At 37.5% G+C, this 17,177-nt stretch overlaps 2 protein-coding genes across 2 annotated transcripts in view; one reads left to right on the top strand and one right to left on the bottom strand.

Annotated features, from left to right (window-relative positions):
* LOC113228643 ((E3-independent) E2 ubiquitin-conjugating enzyme UBE2O) overlaps positions 1–2,627 on the top strand; it is a 41,849-nt gene extending 39,222 nt beyond the window's left edge. Inside the window, exon 25 of the mRNA XM_026461999.1 lies at positions 2,602–2,627. Coding sequence (XP_026317784.1) covers positions 2,602–2,627 — 26 coding nt within the window. The remainder of the gene's footprint in view (positions 1–2,601) is intronic.
* Positions 2,628–15,573: 12,946 nt separating this feature from the next.
* Positions 15,574–17,177, bottom strand: part of LOC113228642 (transmembrane protein 104 homolog) — a 2,984-nt gene continuing 1,380 nt past the window's right edge. The window contains 2 exon segments of the mRNA XM_026461998.1: positions 15,574–15,864; positions 15,999–16,211. Coding sequence (XP_026317783.1) covers positions 15,574–15,864; positions 15,999–16,211 — 504 coding nt within the window.

Here is a 17,177-nt window from a genome sequence, read left to right as displayed (position 1 = left end):
GCAAAAACGAGCGATTCGTTCTGTGTACCGTCTAGGCTCTCGGATTTCTCTGAGAAAAGTTTAAGGAGACTGGTGTCATGACCGTGGCATCACAATACATTTACTCAAATATTTTGTATGCCCGTAAAAATATACATAATTTCAATAAGAAAGAACATATCCATAATATTAACCTTAGAGCTAAGTCCAAACTCATGGTATCACGAATTCGTTTAACCAAGGTAGGTAAACGATTCTTTTTGGGGAACTGTGTACGTTTTTACAATAAGATTCCGGAGTATATATTAAGATTATCATTTCATAAGGTTAAAAACTATATTAAAAATATTTTGATTGAAAGTCATATTACAAAATTGAAGACTACGTGTTAGATAAAGATGTATGGAATGACGACACGGCTCCAGAATCCACACAAGTTTGATTCAAAGTGTATTCCATAGCATTTAAGTTTATTTGAAGAGCAACCCTAGATTTTATTGCTCGATCTACTCAGGGAAGTCAGCGTAGTGAACGAGCAGTGGCTTAAATGTGACGTTTTCAAGTGTAAATTTATTTTACCTATGGAACAAATGATCTCTTTTTTGAGCTGGTTCGAACGTTTGCTGGAACATTCGTCGTGTTCACATGGATCTCATACCGTCTTAATTGTCACTGTACTCGCGACGTCAATACGAGTGTAGTTAGGATGAAGAGATTGTATTTATCATCATTACCATGGCGCCTCCGGAACGGCCTTCTATGCGCGTTGCGATTCTGTGCGGCCAAGTGGGATCGATTTTTAGGCCCGGTTATCACCTGAATCAGGCCAAATGCTGCATTTGATGCATTGCAAACTACCTAAATTCCCATTAAAAATTTTATTGTACAATAATTAGTCCCGCAGACTTCATTTTACATCACGGTTAGGATTGGCTGGAAGAGATCTCTTCTAGAGATAAGCTCACCTTTGTATATGTTATTTGTAACTTGTGTTGCATGTGTATTTTCTTTGTGCAATAAAGAATTATTATTATAAAATTGGACCTTACAGATTTGAACCTCGATCCCCTAGCCCAATCCCCCAGGAGATCTTTGTGTATTCAGCAGTTCATTAGAATCCTCTAAGTTAAATGTATGTAACGTTGCAACCACATTGCGACAATAAATAATTACTTATTGTACCGATCGGGTGATCGGGTTTTCTTGTCGTTTTCATAGATAACTTTTTGACTTGGGTAACGACTGGCTAGATGGGTGATAAGGCATCAATAAAATGACATTAGTGTAGAAATTAATGGATGTCTATGGACTTTTGCCTTTCCGCAAAAATATTGAAGGTAAACAGAAGTTTGGATAAAAATACTATTGTTTTATTAGAAACAAACAACAGCGTACGGTTGAAGAATTATTTATTATATCACCATTATACATAGTTGTCACTTATACGTGTACAAAAGCGACAAAGCCTTCCATAGCTCAATTGACTTTGGCATGAAGTTTCAATGTATTTGTGCTGCCGAGACGGCTGTGGGCGCCAAATGACATAGCGCGCTAACAAGCACTGCTCTAATTTAGAACAATTTTGAACAAAATACAATTGCGCAAGTCACTTGGCACTAAAATTTAAAAATAAACAACGGGACTATGAAATTTTGAAATCAGTTAAAAAAACCAATATATTTTTTTCCTTATTTGCTTATTAACGTCTCTAAGCAGAAAGGTAAAGTAACGCAATATGGCTACATAGGCCAGCTCCTTACTATCAGGTTCATAAATTCTATTCAAAACTAGGTGAAGAAATAAACTAGCTACGTTATATATATTCAAATGTACTGTTAACAAAAACACCTGTTTTGCAATTTCCAAATCACACCACATTTCAAATATAAATTAATGTTTTCCATAGTACAAAACAAGAAAAATAAATACTACAATTATATAATAAAAATGACAATGTTTTTTATACACGCGACGTTACACATATTATATAAAGAAAAATGACATACAATACTCACACATTCATTCTAGTATGAAATGAGACTATGTACTAATATAACTCGAGGGGAGATATTCATACCACTTGTCTTTATTGACTTATAGTTGCGACGCGAATTCCTACCGAGCCAAAGCTTCGGCGTCAGCCTAAGTAATTTCAATAAGTACACGTAACCTAAAATACCGCACAATTGAGAAACATTACATTTAAACAAATAAATAAATCATTAATCTAGCCGTAATAAATCTAATAATTATTATTTGCACAAGATAGAATTTCTCATTTAGAATTTGAATTATATAATAAATATCCAAGGGATCATGTTTATTTTCATATTAACTATGAATATGAATAACAAATCTGATTTCCATGCATTCAATTTACTATAAGTAGATGACGAGAGAAAACTTTGAATATGAATTTTAAGTTTTTTAATTGTAAAAAAAAAAACAAGAAAATAACAATAACTAGCATACCGCCCGCCTCGAACTTCTAAAATATTCCTATATTCGAAATACATCACAATAAATACAACACTAGGGAGCGAAAATATCTATTTCTGCTTCCAAGTGTATAACTACAAATTTTATTTTTCATAATTCATGGGCAAATGCCTCGCGTTGCAGGACCGATCGAGCTGGAGTGTCGGTAACTTCGAATTTGTATTAAATCAGACAGCGCCATGAAGTCGCTCTATCACTATTCATTTACGCGTATACTTTATTCATAAGGTTTTGTGTAAATACGAAGCACAGTTTAAAGCTTATTGCATTTTCGTACATATTGAGTAGGCATCGTAATAGAGCTACTTCGTGGCATAAGGATAACGGCGTGATAACAGAGCATACAAGGTAATAAAATACTAGTAATATTATAGAGTGGGCTAGGTGGGGAGGGTGGGCTATAAGGTGGCGGGGGGTACTGTGATGTCGTTGCGGAGGAGCGCGGCGCGGAACGAGTCTAGGGAGGAGCGGAGTGTGAGGCAAAAACCGCGGGAGGCGGGGATTAGTGGGTACTCCGGGGGCGCTGTTTCTGGGGGAGCTTCCCCGTTGGACAGGGCCACGAGGCCTTCGAGTCTATGGCAAAGTCTGGCGGCGTGGTTACGCATATGTTGCAAAATCTCCTCACGGAACGGCTCCGGCGGATTCGTCAGCATCTTGGTCATGGACTGGACGAGTTTCAACAGCACCATCTCGTTGTACATTCGCGAGTTCTCTTTGCCTTGCTGAGTGCCTATAATTGAAAAACTTGTATTTAACTATCTGTACCATGTACATACTAGTCTAAGTACAATGTGCCAGGTCTACAGGGCGTTAAGTAGTTGACTGCGCATTTAAAAAAATCTTGTTTGGTATTTAAAATAGAAGAGAAGTTGATGCGAAATAATGAAAAATGAAACAGTATTTATAATTTCTGGAAGTGCCAGCACACCGTACTAAAGAAATTGATAAAGATAGCCCGTCTTGAGTTTGGCAGAAGTAAGGAGTGAAGATATAATTATTGGTACTTGTATACAAGCACTTGTGGTAGTTCTTACAATGATCTGCTTGGCATTTAATGAGGTTTTAAGAAAAAACTTTTAAATAAAATTTCGTCTATTCAACATTGATTTGTTCCAGACAGTTTGGTCAAATGCTTTGCTTGGTTGAAACATTTTTGTGTTTATTCACATGCATTTCTGAGGTACTAATAGAATTAATAATTGGTAAAAGAATGTATATATCTTAGACTATGGAAACTAAAGGACATGTTACGTTGACATATATAAATCAGACGTTATATGTATATGATGCATTTCGTCGTCGAAAACATAAACATATTATTGTCTTTGTTTAACTATTACGTGCCGTCTTAAGCCAAAAGAGATAGCATTACATTGGTCTGTGTCAAACACGGGAATCGAAAATTCGTAACGTCGTTTTAAATGCCAACCGTGGCCATTTCAAGTACATGAGGTACATGATACCGTTGTCAAAGGGAAGTACATCAAATGTCAAAACAAATGTTTTTCCAAATGTATTATTGAATTATTCACATGTATTATAATTAAATTGGACAAAAATATTGACAGTGAGAATAATTAGGTATTAATAAAAATGCGACGCTGCAGCATTAAAGGATGCGGCTTTAGAAAAATGCAAATCAATCGAATGTTACATTGCACAGGCATGTGTTATTTTTTTGTCTATAAATCACACAATAGCCCGAATATTTTATGTAATTAGACTTATTTAAGTAGTTTATTTATAAATCTTGCCAAATTTTGCTTTTGTTACTTTAGATTGCCTGTTTGTTTGTATATTTTGATGATTGTTGTTAACGATTATTTTGAGATAGTGTTGATCTTGTAAGCATACATATTATCGATATTCTGTTATTAAAACAATTCACTATGAGGTTTTTATTGTTTTATTATTATTATTTCAAGTTTTCCTACAAATGAAAAAAGGAAGAAAGAATGGTTGGAAATCATAGGACTGCCGAATATAAACGTTGGATCAAAGACCATCTTCATTTGTTCCCTTCATTTTGAAGAGTCAAATTTTAACAGAACTTTAAATGTAACTAGATTACATGACAATGTTATTCCATCATTAGGTTTATTGGTAAATAATTTTATGTTCAATTTAGATTAAACAAGACTCATTTACTAGCTATTCTCAGTTCCTGAAAACAAAATTATCCACTCGTTTCTGATTTTTCCCAATGACAACTCTAACTATTAAAAATGACTATTTTTTTAAAGCCTGCAATACAATGACAACATACCAACGTATAGACAGCCTATTTGCCTTGCCTTGCCTTGTTCGGTGTCACTCGCCTAGCTGACCGAGTGAAGGCGAGCGCCAACGTGTATAGAGTTCATTCGGCTTATCACAAACCAAAGGCGCTCGACCAATAGCGTTCACACGTTAGTCCGTCCGCATATGAAATGCATACTGGTTTTATAACTCTATTCAAAAAAAAATCAAAACACAAAATAAAGAAGTACCTATATATTATATATCAAGAAAATGTCATGTTGTTCTGTTTCTGGAATAATCAGCATCCACCACGTTCGTTTTTGTCATTTCTTTTTTGCAACTTTATTGCGGGGATTCACTGACATGATAATTATAGGCGCCCATTAATAAGTAGCAGCAGCTACAATAACTTCTACGTCATCCTTCCCGTTTCAACGCACAATAAAAACTGACAGCGACCAACGTGTGGGCAGCTACACAAAACTCTTGTGCAATGATTGTTTGTATTGATCTTTTTCAAACTTGTTGAACGTGTAGACGGTAGTACTAGCTGTGTATTAATTTGCCTGCGCTCGCGTTGGGCTAGACTCGACCAATATGTATTTGTACGCTTACTTGTTTACTCTACAGCCAACTGTATAGCCAAATACATCTGGAATGTTAACTGAAGTGCAGAAAATGCAGACAACAAATGCTATTACCCAGGTGAGTGACAATCAAGCATAACAATTTCTAACACACTTAGACAGTGTTTTTTAAGATGCTTACTTGTTTCAGCCAATTGTATAAGGTACTTCTAGAATATTAAATCAAGTGCAGAATATGCAACAACAAATGCTGTTACTGACTCGACCTCTGATTAATTTGATATGTATATAAATCAATAATCTTAGGAGTAGTAATTTTAAATTGGCATCTATTTTTTATAATAGTCAAAATTTATAATATAATAGGTATTATTTTTACATTTAAATTGATTTGGTTTTTAAATTTTAGGACAATATTGTTAGAGGATTGAAAAAGAAATGTGAGAATCAGCTGAGAAACATTAAAAGTTTAAAGGAAAAAATCAGACGACAGAAAGTAAAAATTGCCAATATGGAAAAAGTCATGTCCGAGCTCAAGGAGCGGAACTTAATAAATGCTGAACAAGTAACATTTTTTGAAGATTGTTCGGGCCCAAAAGATTTCCTAAAGAGGCAAATTAGGAAATCTAAAGGTTTACCACTGGGAAAACAGTACAGTGAGGAAATAAGAAAATTTGCGCTTACTCTCCACTTTCTGTCACCAAAAGCATATAATTTTGTTCGTTCGACGTACAACACCTGTCTACCACATGCGCGTACGTTAAGCAAATGGTATCAAAATGTTAATCCTGAGCCCGGCTTCTGCCAGGAAGCCTTTGATACTTTAAAAATGAAGGTACAATCAAGTAATACGCCAGTTATATGCTCGTTAGTTTTGGATGAAATGTCTATAAGAAAGTCCTTATGTTGGGATGCCCAAAGTAAGACTTATTGTGGTAGAGTAAATTTTGGTACTAATTTGAACAGTGATGCCTTTGAAATAGCCAACCAGTGCCTAGTTCTTCTACTTACGTGTATCAACGGAACCTGGAAACTCCCAGTCGGTTATTTTTTTATTACAAGTTTAACGGGTGATCAAAAGTCTGCACTGGTGGAGCTATGTATTAAAAATTGTGAACAAGTAGGCATTAAAGTTGTAACTTTAACTTGCGATGGACCTGCAAGTAACTTTAGTATGTTCTCTTCATTAGGATGTGACTTGTTAAAAGACCAAAATAAGACCGACTTTGTTTGCAGCGAAAGCAATATACACGCCTTTATTGACCCATGCCACGCCATTAAATTAGTTCGAAATGCATTTGGTGAGTTAAGAATATTTTACGACGCATCGGGAAGAAAAGTTAATTTTGCATATGTAGAATTATTACAAAAAATACAAGATACTAAGGGTCTACATATGACCACTAAATTAACCAAGGCTCATGTTTTTTTGATAAACAAAATATGAAGGTTCGTTTGGCGACTCAATTAATGAGCAATTCAGTGGCAGATGCTTTAGATTATTGCGAAAATGTTTTAAAGCTTAAAGATTTTCAAGGGTGTGCAGCAACAGTAAATTTTATAAAATTATTCAATGACGTGTTTGATTGTTTAAACAGCCGTTCTCTACGGCCTTCTGCCTGGAAGAAAGCCTTATGTCCAGAAAATATTGGATTAGCACAGGCTTTGTTTGAGGGTGCCATTGGCTACATAAAAAACTTACAATTGCCATCAGGGAAACTAGTCATAAATTCACCAAGGAAAATCGGTTTTATTGGACTCATCATAAGCATGACTAGTGCTTTAAAATTATTTCAGTACCTAGTGCAGGATACAGCCTTACTCAAATATTTACCTCTATACAAGACGAGTCAAGATCACCTTGAACTGTTTTTCTCCTCAATTAGATCACGTGGCGGTTTTAATGATAATCCAAACGTTGTCCAATTTAAGGCTGCATTTAAAAGATTAGTAATTCGGGCGGAAATAAGAGATGAAGGTGTAGGCAACTGCATTCCACTTGAACAAATAAATATATTAACTTGTTCGTCTAAAATACACCCCGTAACGTCTATAAATGATTTAACAGAAAAAAAATCTTTTGTGGAAGTGCCAGAAGATGATAGCGACTTATACGAAGATTTCATGGATTGCTTAGATAATAATAATTTAAGCAATTATATTCAATGTGTAGTCACATATATTGCTGGCTTTGTTGTAAAAAAACTGTGTAGGTCTCTAAAATGTGACAATTGTTTAGACATGTTGTTTTGCAGTGATAGGGGTTTTGCACCTAGTTTAATAATGCAAAAAACTAGGGGTGGCCTGACTTATCCATCCAATGATGTTGTGGTAGTACTAAAAAAAGTTGAAACGTGTTTAAAATCCATTTTATTTTCAAAAGAAAAACCGGAGAATTATTATTTATATATTTTCAAATTTTACATGGAATATTTCGAAGAGTTTGGTAAATTATTTAATTCAGGAGATACAAATCACGACACAAATCATAAATATTTCTTAATTAAAAGCGTGATGCAAATATATATGGACTTGAGATTCAAATATTTTGGAAAAAAAAAAATTTAAAATTTGTCACTTCGAAATTATTTAAATAAAATTATTTTATTCCGTCATGAATAATTTTAGTAATTTTTACCCGACTGCATGAGAAGGTGAGCTATGTTTTTTGAGTGTATGTTTGTTAATTTCTTTTTCACGCTGTACAGCCTAAATGGCATGATGGATTTTGAGATATGAGGTGTCGTTTGATTCGTCTTGATTGGTGGGGCTGTCATAGGTTTATCTCTTTTCAGTTATTTTTTTGCAGTCGGGTTTTTATTTTTTAAAATAATTTGGTTTTTGTAAATCTATATACATATTTAAAGGAGTACGGTCCAGAGCAATTCACTGGTAGATGGACGCATAGCAAAAACTGTAAGTACTGGAACATGATAACTTGAGGGTATGTTAATTTTATTTAGTGAAGGAGTACTAAGAACGGATTTTTCAAATTCATCCCCTAAGAGGGCGAAAACGGTTAAAAACGTTTGCATGAAAAATAATATTCCTTGAAATTACAAAGACGAAACTTTGCATAAATATTTTACAATAAAAATGGTAAAAAAATGGCACGACAGTTTTTAAAAAATGCGGCGAAATGGGGTAATAAAGTTTGTATGGTAACTTTTTAACACGTGGTGCGATTTGGTTCATACTTGAATATTTTTCATTTGTATAAAAAATGTACGCGGACGAAGTCGTGGGGAAAAGCTAGTACATGATAATTGTTGATTTCCGATCAATTGATTTTTACAACTACTTCCATTATTTCTGTGTTAAAATTGCTTGATAGATTCATTTGCTTAAGAAAGCCCGGGAATTAACGGGAATACTAGAATCCGCAGAAACCTGAATAGACTTGTACTTGACGGTTAGTTAAAAGACGTTATGTAAATATGTACTAAAATGTAGGTTAAAGGCGTACCTCTTAAAGTAATTTTTATATTTTATTTAGTAAGTACAATTAATACTACGTAATGTTAAATACAAGTAAAGTAGGTATAATTAAGCAAGAATGCGCATGTCGCCAACAAACTGCACAGCAGTTTGGTGACTTTTACTAAATAAGTTACCAGTTGTAATGTTGAAAATAATTTTTTTTTCAAGTTTAAAAATGTATGTTGACATTTATAATAATATACCACTCGTGATTAAATTATCAGACTTGTGTTTGTTTAGGCATACTTTGGTTACAGTAAACTAAAGAAACAAAAATTCAAGCCATACATTTGCATGTCGATAATGACTTATCGATAGATTATGGTACAACACTAAAGAAATCCGCCATTTGTAACTTTCAAATTTTGGTAATATGCACGTTGATTCTGTACTTAGGGCAGCTCCTTTCTTTTATTTTTTTCCATCCTCTAAGGTATGACCATTTGTGGCAGATTTCTGCCATTTGGGAAGATTTAATTTTTATTCATTTTCATTGCTGCAGAACATGATAAGTTGTATTAAATGTGGCAGAGTTTGACAGATTTGGGAACATTCGGGAAGTTCTTTATTATTTTTGGGCTCAAACTGAAAACTTTTTATTTTCTGGTACTACTAAAAAATATTTAAAACGAAATACAGGACAATGTTATAAACATAACCTATATTAACCCCAGCTTCTACAGGCTGTTAATTAGCTTTTTTTTATGCTTTGATAATGAATCACAAATATTGATCAGTATCCTTAATGCACGTCGTCAAAAACACTAGGTCACAAAATACACGGGATGTCGCCATCCTTCTTTAAACCTTTAGTGTCAAGCTTGACGTGCTGACTTGGGGTCAAGAGACCCTGTACCTTTACAGCCACCAGCGGCTGACTAGAGATGTCGCTTGAATGATTGTAATATTAAGTTTATTGTATGTATGTTTTACTACCATGATAACCAATATTTTTATGTGAAATTACCACTAGTTTGTCAGTTTGTTTATTAGTTAGTAGATGGAGTAATTACGAATTATAAGTTATATACGTGAAATGTATAGGTACGTTGGTTACATCAGAGCGCCATCCCAATTTTTAATGATCTGAACACTTTACAAGACGTATTTTCGTTCAGGCACAGCAACCCTTTGATTAAGATTTTTGTGTAAGCACCATGTGGTTTGTAAAATTAAATTATCTGCACTTCGATACCCAAGAGCGAGTATCCTGCATTTCCCATTGAAATACAATTACTGAAACTTATAGCTACCACAGAGAAGCTTCTAAGCTATCTCAGCGGTACAAATATGTTAAAAAATCTATTATTTAAAAAAGTGTGGTTGGAAGAGATTATCAGTTTTATTTTAAAAATATGGCCTCATTTAACAATATCCGGATATATCTCAATATAATCAAATCCTCATTTTCGATCTTTAAAATTGTGAATTGAATGTGAATTCGTAAAACCAACACTAGGAGAATCGAACAATTATGAAGGAACTATTATACACTAATAACTAACCACTTTTAATACTGAAATGCTTTATTGAATCTGGCGCTCGGTTTTTTACTTAGGTATTTCGCATTATTGAGTCACAGCGTAGTAGTAAAATCAAGGTGTGACGGTGTGACCGTCATCCCAACGTTTTATCGCCTTTCTCCAGTTCCTGGCCACTCGTATTTAATTTAAATTTTGAATTTCCATAGTTCTTTTGCCTCGCATTCTGATTTTGTTTCGTTCCATCGTCACTCCCTGCTCGATCGCGGCAGCGAACACGTCTTCTCTTCTTATTTTTTTGAGCCGTTTGCCAGTTACTAAAAATCTCTTGTACAATAAACATTTTAAAGATCATAAATATTGTTAAAACCGGAATAAATATTTATAAAACTGGATTTATTACCACTAGTTCTTTACCCTTTTGAATTTTGAACTTTAAACTACTAAGTAAGAGGCTGCGGAGGCCAATACCATTCTCCTGGCTACATTACAATCCTACTGAACAGTCTACAGAACTACACCAGCGCCAGCAGCGCTCTTTCACTGGCGCCCAAACAGGGAATTTGAACTTTAAACGTACTAAGCAAGATGTGCGGAGGCGCGCTGGCTGCGGAAAGTACTACTACTCTGACTAACTACTTTCCTGCCACATACAATCCCACAGATCATTCCAAGCGGCACTACCAACGGTACACACTGGCGCCCGAACAAATTCGAAGGAATAACTGAAGAATCAAGACAGTGAAAATGAAAAAAAAAAGTTGGTGTACTGGTAGCACAACAAGCACAGTCCTATCAAACCAAACTATCCACAAACTCCAACAGTATACTTTCTTCATATCTCGATATCTACCCTTGTGTAGATTCACAAGTCGTTGAAACTTGAGAGTTTAAACCTTCGGTTATTCCAAGCACAGACGATACTGACTTACCGCTTGTTTTGAGAGAATATCCCTACAACTCACTACTACTCCTCAATATTATACACCACATAATTACATAACTACATCTCATTGTAGCATCTGTAGAACTTTCTAAATTTCGTAACACATTTTTTATTATCTTGTAATTTTATAATTGACATAATTCTGAATTCGTTATTCAAATTTTTGATTAATGTCAAATTTATTCTAGCGTAATATTCTTTTCCAGTTCCTACCTAAATTGTAAACCGAGCTACATATAATACTCATTTGTCATTTTTGTGAGTGCGATGGAACGATCAAAGTAAGAAACTATCGAGTATATAACCAGAAATAGAGACGAAATGTAATTTTATTTGTTTGAAAACTATTCTGCCATATCATTACTGTGACAACTGCGATTGGCTAGCCCGAGTTCGAAACACTTGACGGGTGTCGTCAACTGTTTCACTTCAAACGAACCAGTTAACTTGAGCTTTGTTATAATGGACGAAAATTGCAAAATTACATATTTAATTACCGATTAAATGTGATTCCATTTGTATTGTAATTAGATGTTTTACTGTTTTCCCCATACCACCGAACGGAGCAGCACGGCATTGTTACAGATATTATCTTTATTAAAATAAATACAGAATATTTTTTGGAATACACGGTGACGTACGCACAGGTCACGCACAGGTAGTTGGCCTATCTATATTTCAGTGCAAATGGGAGTTGATATTTATAAGAGCTGTATCGCTAATGTGTTACCAGGAATATATGGCCCTTTTTTCGCCTCTATTTCTGGTTATATACTCGATGTAGGAACATATCTAAAACGCTTACCGCGAAAAGCCAAGAGGAATAAAATAAACATATCTAATTATGTGAATATTCATCATCGTCATTATTTTTCGGTTTCATTTCTTCTTACGTTAATTAACACCTTTTTTTAAACTTCCTTTTTTCTTCGGAGCGGTTGACTACTCTTTAAATAAGCCTTAAGCCGCTATTACAATATATTCCTATTTTATAACCCTGATTATTTATTTTCCATTTAAACCTTTGCAAGGTTTTCACAACACTGAGGTGCTGCTGTACCTAGGCGTACAGGCCAGTGGGCATTGAACCACTTGTACATAGCATCATATGACTAATTTCATAATGTTGGCGGGTGGTGACCAACACAATTTTAAGCCTGACACCGTAGCGGGCGGCTACGTGAGAAACTCCCTTCAACTCTAGTTGGGGTTTTCCTCTATCTTGAAAGGTTATTTATATATACACACATTAAATATTTTCCTTAACAAGTTACCACCTATTATCAAATAGAAATAATCCTTATGGTGTAGGTTTCACCAATTTCAAACATGTTTCTTCGGAGCGACTCTAAGCGGCATTCGCAATTTCAAACGATACACCTGAACAAATATGGCTAAGGCAATTCAACCTTTTATTTAATAGCGTGAAATGTGCGTGAGGTTTGGTCCTCTGTTCTACAAAAGTGATACGACCTACCTTCAGCTACGGCAGAATAATATGGTAGCCACATATCATATGCACAACTGCAGTAGACAAGTAGGATTTTAAAAGTTAGTGTACATGGCCACGGCGAAATGCATTCATTGAGGACGAGGATATGAGGACGATTCCTATTGCGACCTTTGAAGTGGAACTACACCCACTCGCACTGTTCATTAAGCGGGAGCCGGTGACAACGAGGTATGGAAACAAATACGAACACCACCTACAGAATTCCTATACAAGATACAAGTACAGGAACCACTACACAGTGTTGGGCAAAATTTAATTGTTCTGGCAATTAAAGATTGACAATTGATTAATTGTCAATTGCGAAACAGCAATTAACGATTGATCAATTGTTAGTTGCGAGAACCGCAATTAACAATTAATCAATTGTTAATTGCGGTTCTCGCAACTAACAATTGATCAATCGTTAATCGCAAATATCTACAATTAACAATTAATCAATTTTCAATCTTTTCAATGTTTTTGATTAACAATTAACAATTAAAACTGACAATTATGATAAATTTATAGGGCATATGGGGGTGAGTTAGTCCCGGTTGGGGGCCCGGTTGGAAGCCCCAGTTGGGGGGCCCGGTTGGGGGACCCGTTCGTGGGCCCCGGTTGGAGGCCCCGGTTGGGTCCCCCGGTTAGGGCCCCAGTTGGGGGCCCGGTTGGGGGGCCCCGGTTGGGGGGCCCCGGCTGGGGGCCGCGTTGGGGGCCCGTTTGGGGACCCCAGTTTGGGGGGCCCGGTTGGGGGCCCGGGGCCCGGTTGGTGGGCCAGTTGGGAGGCCCGTTTGGGGGCCGCGGTTGGGTGGCTCGGTTGTGTGGCTCGGTTGGGGGACCTGGTTCGGAGCCATCAGGCTCCTTAACTGGCCCCAAACCGGGGCCCCCAAACCGGGGGCCCCAAACCGGGGCCCCCAAACCGGGGCCACCAAACCGGACCCCCAAACCGGAGCCCCAGACCGGGGCCCCCAAACCGGGGCCTCCCAACCGGGCACCCAACCGGGGGCCCCAACCGGGCGCCCCCAACCGAGCCCCACAAACGGGCCCCCAACGCGGCCCCCAACCAAGCCCCCCAACCGGGTCCCCAACCGGGCCCCCAACTGGGGCCCTAACCGGGGGCCCCAACCGGGGCCTCCAACCGGGCCCCCCAACCGGGGCCCCCAAACGGGCCCCCAACCGGGGCCCCCAACCGGGCCACCAACCGGGGCCCCCAAGCGGGGTTCCCAACCGAGGCCCCCAACCGACCGGAATTGATTTTAATTGCAAATTTAATTGCAAGTAAAATCAATTCAATTGAAATCAATTGCAATTAAAATCAATTGAATTGATTTTTTAATCTGATTGAATTATTGATTGAAATTTAATTGATTAACGCCCAACACTGCCACTACACGAGGCGGTTGTGAACAGGATCTCAAAGCAGTAAATTTGGGACAAAAAATATAAAACATAACTTGGGCTATAAAGGGCTGAACCCTTAGGCAGTTCGTATCTATACTGACGGGTGTAGATGCAGATTATACAAGTTACACGTACCGGTTTCAGATCACCGGTATCAAGTTTCAACACCACTATAATATGGTACCTATGCCGCCGGGCCGAACGTAAGGGCATCGAGTTGCCAGCAAAAGCAATTACAGCACGATAGATAAAGAATCGCTTGTAATAACAAGTCTTAATTATTATTATAAATTCTGGGCTCATGTACAAATGAAAACGTAACTACTTAACCCTACAGTTGATTAAAGGAGAAGCGATTCGCTAAATGACGCAGCGAATGAACTGGTCCGAAAAAAGTTTTGACGTCGTCGTACGGTCAGAACGCACAATGTCACTACCCTAGCAATGGCTAAGGACTATATCAAGTTCGGAAATTAAGAAATTAATTATAACTACATTTTTGCAAGAAATTCAATTACAACCATTACGGTTTGTAGGCAGGACGGGATGTAATCCCAACGATCAACGCCAACAACAACCCATGGTCTTGAGAATCCAAGACCAAGTTTTCTAACGAGTCTTGTTTCAGTTTCATCCCGATGCAAGAAGAGGGCGAGTTTGGCGAGTTCCTGGCCGCAACTGTCGACTCCAGAATCCTCAGGAAGATCATCTATACTAAAGCGGAACCATAATGGTGTCTGGGCTTGGCTGGGCGAATTCGCCTGTGTGGAACAACTGATCTCGTTTGGATACAAGGCAATTTGAATGCGGAACAAGACTGCGACGAAGTTGTGCAACCCATGGTAATTCCTCACCGCAGCTCAACTAAGATTTCATGGTACGATAAACCACGTGCACACACTGCAGGGCTGGTGATAAATGTGTTCCGCGAGTATGATATCACGTTGTTAGAGTGGCCTGCTCAATCGGCCGTGGCCGGTCTAAGTTCCTTTGAGCATGCATGGGATTTGCTCGGGTGAAAAACATTCAATGATCTTCTTCAAAATTTACACACAGAAGAAGAGCTTTTTTCATATTTTTCTTGAGTGTGGTGTCTTATTCCACAGGGGGAAATTGACAACCTCATGCTTAGTGCCACGCCGTTGTAGAGACGTCGCCACGCCGTTGTAGAGTTGTCGCTGATGCCCATAGTCCATTTGTTTCTCTCGTGAGTTTGGGTGTAATTTGTGGTTGTCTATGTGTGTCCATGGCATCCGCGACATAGGGTTTCCCTAGTGCGGGGCTATGTTGAGTTTGTACGTTATTATTATTATTATTGTTTAGGTACTTAACAACCCCAATATTATTTAACCATTAAAATTAATATTAAATACCGCCTCTTTTGATGTACAACATATAAGGAAGCCGTTTGTTAAATTTGAAAAAAATATTATAATAACCTTGTTCCCTAGACTTTGTTGAGCAGTGTCACAAACATAATAAAAGATTAGTAACTCACCAAATTATATCCATAACAGTCTTGGCAACAGCAGCAGAGTAAATAGACAAATCTCCATACAAGTAAACACATAAAATCACGTAGAACATAGTTCGTCCACTCTTGTTAAGGAATAAATTGGCCATCTCTCCCAGTTCAATACGACGGTCGAGACTATAGTACCGTGACGGTATGGTTTCTCCACAGACCAAAGGCTCTTCCATCTCCCCATATTGTCTTTGAGAAGATAGAGGTTCTTCCTCAGAATCATGTCCTTGTATCTGAAATCACACATCTTTTTTTTTCATACAATCCAAATACCACCTTACACTTACTTAGGGCAGACAAATAAAGATGTACTACATAATCTAAAGAAGTAAATCATTATAATTTAATAACACAATTGACTACTTACACTATCTCGTTTAATAGACTGCAATCTCTTCCACTTACACACGGCATTGGCACAAGCCATAGTTTCTATGACATAAGTGGCATTTACAAAGCTCATAAAGGCAAGGAACACCAGGGATATTGTACTGAGACTCCATCCTGCTGCCGCGAAAGCCGCTGGTAGTGTCAATGCTCCTGTACCCACTATTAGGTTGAAGATGTATATTAGACCCACCTGCATGGAACGAAAGAAACCATAGTTATAGAATTTTGCAGTCGGTATGCAGCTGCATGCAATGTGACTACACCCTAATAGGGCTCATTCAGGGTGCACGCGCGGGCGCGGCGGCGGGTGCGGGTGCGCGGGTTTTCACAGTGCCGAAGCGGCTACGAGCACGCGGCCACACGTCGAAATCGCAAACAGACGATAGACCAAGCACTGTGAAAGGTACAGGCGGACCGAGCGGCATGACTGGCTACTTTATTTCTTTAATATTTCTGAATATGTCAATAGAGGTACTAAGTAGTTGAAAATAGGATATATATATCCTGTATAAATTTACGCGTTAAAATCGTATACAGAGCGTCATTCACGCTTTAGTCTTCGTTTGTTCGACTGACAGCGAAGCAAGCAAAATTAGACAGTACTGCGATGACATTACAATTTAAATTCAAAGTTTTAGCTTTTTCATATTCCTTTACATGTCACTATGCTTAAGTAGGTAGACTTGGGACATTTCTTTCGTGGTTTTTGTATTAGACCCGTCATCCATTTATTTGTAAGTCAATGTTGGTATTGCTCACTTTAATAGCATCCACCCAAACCCTACTGATATTATCCATTACACTATTCTTAAACTAATAGTAAGAATTTAACAGCTACACAGGCATATGTCCAACAAAAGTTTTTAAAAATGTTTTGTTTTCCTCCAAATCACCAGCTTGTCTGGTGATATAGGTCCCCTCTAGAAACTTCCAGTTCTCCCTACCCTGTCACTGTCAGAAAATTAAAACATAGCCATTAATATATTTTTATATAGGACATAAACATACAATAATTTAAGTGTTTAGACTCCATTATAGTGTCTAGGTCTAGTGTAATGCAATTACAATGCTTGCTTATTACACTAGATATGACGCGCGGCAGCCGCGCGTCGGCCACGCGTTTCGGTATGGTAGGGTTCATATAAACTCGTAAATT

This window comes from Hyposmocoma kahamanoa, unplaced genomic scaffold, assembly GCF_003589595.1.
Source record: "Hyposmocoma kahamanoa isolate Upper Pololo Valley unplaced genomic scaffold, ASM358959v1 232, whole genome shotgun sequence".
Lineage (NCBI taxonomy): Eukaryota > Metazoa > Arthropoda > Insecta > Lepidoptera > Cosmopterigidae > Hyposmocoma > Hyposmocoma kahamanoa.
Note: the sequence above shows the minus strand (reverse complement) of the source record. Positions and strands in the feature narration are given on the sequence as shown.